The sequence below is a fragment of the Brachypodium distachyon genome, chromosome 1 (genome assembly GCF_000005505.3).
Source record: "Brachypodium distachyon strain Bd21 chromosome 1, Brachypodium_distachyon_v3.0, whole genome shotgun sequence".
Classification (NCBI taxonomy): domain Eukaryota; kingdom Viridiplantae; phylum Streptophyta; class Magnoliopsida; order Poales; family Poaceae; genus Brachypodium; species Brachypodium distachyon.
The window spans coordinates 26,795,625-26,803,256 of record NC_016131.3 but is presented as its reverse complement, the minus strand read 5'-3'; the positions used below and the strand labels follow the sequence as shown (position 1 = coordinate 26,803,256).

General features: G+C 51.8%; 1 protein-coding gene across 1 annotated transcript; it reads right to left on the bottom strand.

Annotated features, from left to right (window-relative positions):
* Positions 1-2,782: 2,782 nt before the first annotated feature.
* LOC100823742 lies at positions 2,783-7,108 on the bottom strand. The gene is made up of 7 exons (XM_014897548.2): positions 6,843-7,108; positions 5,300-5,459; positions 5,084-5,153; positions 4,896-5,001; positions 4,693-4,791; positions 4,447-4,569; positions 2,783-4,335 (listed from the first exon to the last, which is right to left on the bottom strand). The coding sequence occupies exons 2-7, from the start codon at positions 5,433-5,435 to the stop codon at positions 3,043-3,045; spliced, it is 1,827 nt and encodes a 608-aa protein (XP_014753034.1). The 5' UTR covers positions 5,436-5,459; positions 6,843-7,108; the 3' UTR covers positions 2,783-3,042.
* Positions 7,109-7,632: the final 524 nt, after the last annotated feature.

Sequence of the window (7,632 nt, the reverse complement as noted above, 5' to 3'; positions counted from 1 at the left end):
AGGTACAGAGAAATAACGCTTAATTTAGTTTCTTGAAGTCCTATTACATTAGCTCCAGAAGAAGCTACCACTTGTCTCACAACCGTGCGTTTGGCCCGTGAATTAAGGCCACGCACATTCCACACCAACAGGCTTACATTCGGCTCCGACATTGTCGAGCCCACAATCCATGGCCTAAGGCCAACCACCCCAGTAGGAGTCAACCAACTATCACCCCATCGCCAGCTTCCTCAAGCGGCAAGGGCTCATTCTCCCAGCCAAAGAGAGCCACGATGGCCGAGATCTGCGACTGACTGAGGGGTTTCGCGAAGAGCTGTGCGTAGGCCTGAAGCGCCTCCTCACCGATGCGCTCCCCCTCTCTCGCAATGCCCAAGCGGTGCATCAGCACCCGCTGCTGCCTGCTCACGCCGGCCGGCGAAGCCATCCGCCCAGCAAGTCGGCGATTGCGACGGGGAGAGGAGGCCGCAACCGACTTCTTCCGCATGCACCTTGGCACAGGCCGAGCGAGGATGTGGGCCGTGGCCCGCCGAGTCATCGCGTTAAAGCGCTCGACCTCGCCCCCGCTCGTCACCTGGGCGTCCGTCACCTCCACGCCCGGGCACGGCTCAACAACCTTCGAATCAACCTCGCGCGACGCTGGCCGAGCCGGTGAGCCGACCGGCATTAAGCTCACCGTGAACATGCTCATGGCCGTCACGTCATCAGTCGTGCCGGAAGCCCACTCGTCCGGGCACTCCCCCAATGGAAGCGGGTCAGATCTGAGACCAGCGGGTGGCGGCGAACCGGATCCCTCCACGTCGGCCCACACCGGAGACTCGAGGGATGCCTCAAGCCGCATCGGGTCCCAGCCATCCGACACCGTTGACTCCATCGTCGAAGACCCCGAGAGAACTGGCTCATCCGCAGACTCGCGGTGGAGATGAGCCGACCAGAACTCTTGTGCCTCCGCCGCCAGGGGGCTGGAGGTGAATCCCACCATCCTGCGGCGACCGTAGCTCTCCTCCCGTTGAGAGCGATCACCGAAGTCGTCGTAGTCCACGCGATCGCGCGAGCAGGCGAAGGAGTTGCGCCTAGGCCCCGCGCATCCCAGCCCGAGCCAAGCAGCTGCTGGGGATCCCCGTTGTGGCCACTGCCCCCGTCGTTCGATGGCCACTCATCCGAAGATGTGCGGTCCGTGAGCTCACCCACCTCCTCGGTCTGAAGCAGGTGAATGAGCACGCTGTAATCCAGCAACTTGACCTCCGTGGGGACCAGCTGCTCCTGGGGCACGAGCAAGTCGTCCATCTCATCGTCCACGAAGCTCGGAGGCTCCTCGATCTGAAGGATCTTCTCCCGGGGAATCGACGACGGGTCGGCAGTCCAGGCAAAGACCCTGAAGCGACCCATGTCGGCCTTAGAGGCCGTTTCCGACCCTAGTCGCTCCACCTTGCACGACGAGCCAAGAATCGCCATCGCCGACTCGTCGCTCCATGCATGCGGCGGAATGCCCTCCAGTTCCAGGTGCACACGGAACGGGAGGGTTCTCCCCACAGCCTAGCGAAACCTGTTCCAGGGGGCGAAGTTGAGAGTGAAGCCACGCCCTCCCACCACCTCGGCCGCCAACACCGCATCCCGGCCGGCCTTGGAGCGGAAGATGACTAGGAAGTCGTCCGGCCAAAACCGGTGAGTGGTGAAAGCACCCCCCAGCGCCGGGAATCGACTGCAGATTGCCGTTGTGACAGAAGAGAGTGGCACTCGCGGCCGCGTCCCGACCACCCGGACCACCAGGCTCCATGCCAAGGCAGCCTCCGCATCATCCACCGCCGCCGTCGTTCGAAGGATGCAAGTCTCCACTCGAGGGCGCAGAGAAGCCGCACCCCGCGGCAGGGCCAGAGCCTCTGGCACTGCCGGCGGCGGTGGCACAGCCACGGGAGCCGAAACCGCCTCAACCACACCGCCGGGGATGGGGCAGCCTCGACCACCACCGGGGCCGCAACCACAGCCGCCGGAGCCGAGGCAGCCGGCCCCAGCCGCGCAAGAAGCGCCGGCTCGAGACGCTGCCACCACGGATCAGGGCCGGGCCTAGGGGAGGCGCGCCGCGGCCACTGTCGCCGAAGGGGAGCGAGAGGGGGTACGCCTCGACCTGTAGGCCCTCGCGACATGGCCCTCGCCCTTGCAGCGAAGGCACTTCGTAGGATTGGGGCAGAAGGCCGCGATATGGTCGCCGGCGAGGCAGTTGAAGCACAGGCCGGCAAGCTCAGCCGCCAGGTCCTGGCGCACCGTCGAGGCCGGCAAGGGGGCCTGGAGGCGGTGCCGCTTCTTCTTGTTGGTCTTGAGCGTCTCAGCCCTTCCCAGCCGTAGCAGAACCAGCAGCCGCCGTGCCCTGTTCAGACCGAACTACCAAGGAGGCAATTCGTCGAACAGGTGGCGCGCACACCACGGGAGGCGCCCTCTCCTGAGGGCACCCCCCCACCGGCGGGCTCCGACTGTGGAGAACCTCGCAGTAGGACCGCGCCGAGCCCTCCTCGACAGATGACGGGCTCGCCGCTCTCCACCGCCGCTCCATGGTCGACAGACGGGAAGGAGACGCCATCAAGGAGGGGGCAGGGGAAAGGGGAAGAACGGGAGAGGAGGGAGGCGGTGGGGGAGGGAGGGGAGGAGTCGGGAGGAGGCCGCAGGGGCTGGAGTGAGGTGGACGCCGTCGCCGGAGTGCCGGCGCGGAGGAAGCACTGGTCGCCTAGTTGCCCCGCGTGGTTCCGAGAGAATTGAGACCTTGTTGTTGTCATGCAACAAGTCAGCCAAAGCAGCATGATGATGGAAAATATATTAACAAGGCAAATTAATGCACTTGCCAGTGCTTACACTTGGGTTCCAACCAGAATATGTAGATGCTACCTACAACAGTCAGTCTCCAACGGTCCCCCACGACATAGGGAAAGATATCGATAATCAAAACGTGCATCATCTACCCAGAAACAACACAGGTGATTTACTAACCAGCCATCTTCATCTTCAAAGGGTTTTTATGGCGGCAGCATCCAAAGTTATGTTTATAGGTTGAGATTAGCTTCTGAGCTTTCCAGCCAACCGCCTCTTCATCAATGATAACTTCGATCTTGAAGGCCTTTTCTCACGCTCGTCTGCACTATCTTCGCTGTCTGAAACAACAGCATTCTCCACTGGTACTGCACTTTGTTTGATGGAAGAAACAACATTCTCCACCGGTGTTGCATTTTGTTTGATGGAACAATTGCTTTGGCCCACAATTTTCTGTGGACGAACAAGGCCTGTGCTATCTTCACGGTGTGAACCAATGGCATTTTTCCTGGCTGTTGCATTTTGTTTGATGGGAGAATTGCTTTGGCTGACGCTCTTCTGTGAATCAACAGAGCCCGAGTCCATCTTTTGACTTACGGGGACTGGAGCTGATGGTGGCGCTTCATTGGGCTTCCTATCACCAGAACAATCAGCTAGCTTATGCCCCTTGTCGCTGGTCCTTTCCATCCCAGACAGCTCAGATTTCAATGACAGCCTCTTACTTAGTGCACTCAGCTTCTTTCGACCTTGGTTGCATTCTCTATTTGGTACCAGCTGGGTAATTGGATGTACATGTTCGGTATGAGAATGCTGCTGAATCATATCAGCACCTCCAATAGAATTTTTCCTTGAAACATCTGTGGACCTTTTCTGCAGACTGTTGAAACCTGACAGTGAAGGAAGATGATCTGGAGCCATATTTTCCTTCTGATCATTGCTTTTGCTTTCAAGCTTTACCAATTTCAATGGCATCTTCTGACCATGCGATCTCACATCTGTTATCTTTCCTTCTGATAATTTAGACACACAATCTGACGATCCATCAATGCTCTTTGCCATACTCTTCGCTAACACATCATCAGAAGATTGTGTGACATGGTCTTTAGTATCGGATGCTGATACTGGAAGATGATTAGTTAACTTATCTCCCACGCTGCAACTCCTAGTTTGGTTAGGAGCCTCTGATCTAACAGAAAGTCTCTGCCCAAGTAACTGCAAGTTCTTTCTATTTGCTTGGTATCCTTTCTTTGAAATCACTCCACTATCTGCACAGACAGACATGTTTTTGGAAGTAGTATCCCGTTTGACAGAAACATCAGACAAGCATATAGTAGGAACACTGGATCTTGCTGTCGATGGCAAGTGGCCTGCCATCGTATCCTGCTTACGAGCGGTGGCATTCTCTTCAGATCCTTCTGATTTTAGTGATAACTTCATACCAAGTAACCGCCTCTTCTTTCGACTCCCTTCAGAATCTTTATTACAAGCTTCTGGCAAAGATTCCAGGTTCTGCTTTTCCTCCACCTGTGTGTTCTGTGCCTACGAACATCAGAATACACAATAAGTTCAAGTAAGCATCCGTAGAAATATCTGTACCGTTGGAACTAGAACACGTCAAAATGGCGATTAGAATTTCCAATGCTTTTTTACCAGAACTGAAACATCTAAAGAGCTCCAGCCACTTGTGCCAACTGCTGCTGGGTTAGCATATTTCTCAGTCCATGACCGAGCATTTATGTCAAACACTTGTCTGTTGTATTTGTACTCTCGACTCTGCAACAGAAAACAAAAACATGGTTGAATTATGAAGCAAAAGCTTGTACGTACTTACTATTTGTTGTGCGTGCTAATGGCACACAAATGTACTTCTATTTTCTTCCAGAAAGAAGTACTTACTATTTCAGCCATCAGCCCATCATCAGGGTTTGGCTCACTTAGAAGCAGACCAATGCTTGTCAAAACAGTAGAAATGTTGAGTGATGGTTGCCAGGCACCCTACATATCAGTATTCATTATTTATACAAAAAATGTTGATATTTCAGGACTACCTTTATGTGCAAGATAATTCATCTAGTCATAAAATAGTTCGTATAAATTACCTTCGGAGGTAAATTTAGAATATCAAGGCAAATGCGTCCTCCATTGTCAATGTTGGGATGATAGATTGGAGTAACAAAAGTCACATTGGGAGGTTGAAAAGGATATCTGTATCTTAGCAAAAGCGTGGTTGTCAGAATATGTAATGATAAAGGGAAGGGGGCTGGCTTCCATCATGATCAAAACAAACCTTTCAGGAATCTGAATCTTCAGAACAAAAACTCCTTTTGAATAAACTGTTCCCTCAGGTCCCTCAATTCCTTCATTTAATGAGTAGGGAAGCCACATCAAATTGAGAAGAAAAATAGTTGGAATGGCAAATCTAGCCATTCTTTATATATATTGGTGGGTGGGAGGTGGGGGCATATGCAGTAATTAGTAAATAGTAAGGACGACAAGAACATACTGGTCTCGATGCTCGATAAAGATGAAACTGCCCTTTCATCTTCAGACAGATTAAGAGAGACACCAGGAGGTGGATCGCTCAGCAGAAGTTTAATCTCTTTCTGCATTCTTAAATTCAGCCTTGCAGCTTGAGCCATCTAGTTATTTTTGGGAACTCTAGCCTGGACAAAAGGCACATTGACTTAAATACGAGCTTATCTTTGGAACCTTTAACCCAAACACTTCAACAGAAAAACCAAAGATCAGATTATTTTGCACAATACTTGTATGTCATACCGTGTAATCTAATTCTAATCTCACATATCCTATTATTTAATTGAACCAGAAGCCGATTATAAATTTGCAAAGAAATAGTAGTAAATAGTGGTAGGGTCTGCATCTGTGTGAGTGACACTCATCCAGGTTACATCGTGATCCATCCAATGGAAAGCAAGGAATGATCGATTCGAAACACATTGAAAATACTAGATTTAGAACTAATTTTGTCTTGCTAAGGCACTTCAAGTCTTCAACTACATTAATCTAATGAGATTTTAGCACAAACACGGCTATAAGCTATATATATTAGTGTGACAAAGTGCAATCTAGTTAACACACTGAACTTCCTTTAACAATAGCAAGGGTATCAAGAGCACTGGCATCTCACATAAATATAACAGAAAAATGACGTAGTATTCAGCCATAAGGAGGCCACAAGGTTTTAAGCTTAGCATGTTCAGACAATTAAGTATATAACATGGTCTATCACATCTAAAACCCAGAAAATGCAAAGATGAACTGACTTCAAAGATCTGTCATCACCCAGAAAATGCAAAGATGAACTGACTTCAGAAGATCTGTCATCAATTATCCGAAGGATCTCATTGCCAAGCACAAGTAAATCATGAACTTAGAACTTGCAGCTCTGCACAGCTGTGAGCTAGTATTCTGTAGAAGACTAGATAACTGAAGCATGCACCATCTGGAAACAAGACTACTTTACACTAAATCAACAAAGTACAGTGATGAAATGTGCACAATATGCTTGTTTAAAACTAAAGTACCCATAAAGTTTTACTACGGTTTCAAGTCGTGTATTTTTTTTAGAAACATAGGCTTTTGCGCTGTGATACTGTGTTTCAAGTTGTGGAATGGTCCTGCATTTCACCAAAGTGATACTACTAATAAGAATACCTCTTCCAGACATTTAGTATAACTATTGAAGTAGACAATGCAGTCCAAAAAAAAGTTCTCATCAGAAATGCATCTACGCTTTTCAAACGAAACGACTTTATATGATCCAAGTGAAAAAACAAATAACCCCGGGATTAGCCTCCCGTCGCGCCCCCTCCATCCTGTGACTGGGAGACATAGCTCCGCCCTCTGCTCTCTCCCCCCGCTAACCCTAGACCCTAGTTGGAGTATATACTGTCTGATTCTACTTGCTTGCTAACCCTGCTACAGCCCGCATCTATATCCGATTCATGTTCAAAACCCTCCCTGAGCAGCATGGGATGGGATGAACTTTTATCAGTGCTACTAGTACAATTTGGGTAAGCCCTTACCCGACTGGGCGCCGGCGCCTTCACCCCCCCCCCCCCCCCCCCCGGTCGCTCGCGCCCCCTCGCTGCCCTGGTCGCCGGCAGTCTGTCTCTTCGGTCTCGGGTCTCGCCTGATGCAAACCTCGATGGAGAGAGAATGAGGGTTCGCTTGGAGGGAAGAAGGTGGAGGATTTGGGGATCGGGAAATTCGGAAATCGGGGCTAGAGGAGTAAGCTACTTGAAACCGCCGTGACACGCTTTCAGGTTCGTACCAGTTTTCGTTTTGGTGACTAAAAAACACCGAATTTAGTTAACCTCTCGCTCGCTAACGAATAAACACGTTTCTGACCGTTATGGCCCACGTGTCGGGCCACCGTCTCTTCCAGCGTGTGGCACCTGTACAGACCGAGCCATATGGGACCTGTCCGGATACTCTCTTCCTCGCTGTCCTGGCCCTTATCTCTCCTTCCTTGCTCCCCTCCTCCACCTGCTGCTGCTTCTCCTCCTCCCTCCGGCCGGCAAAGAACCTGTTGCAGCAGTCCCATTCCTCCACAAGCATCCCTCGCTCTTCAAGGCGAGGAGCTTCTTGAAGGCGAGGTGAGGCGGCGTGGCCACACGGAGCGGCGGGCGCGGGCGGTGGGCGCAGGCGGCGCGGCCGCCGAATTAGGGTGGTTGCACACCACCATGGATTTGGAGGTTTTTGGTCGCCGTCCATGCCGCTCCACGGTGGCGGCCAACTCCCGCCGGAACTCGCCCTCCTCCATCAATCTCACCGCCATCCCGCGCGCAGACGGCGAACCTCGCCGCGTTCCAC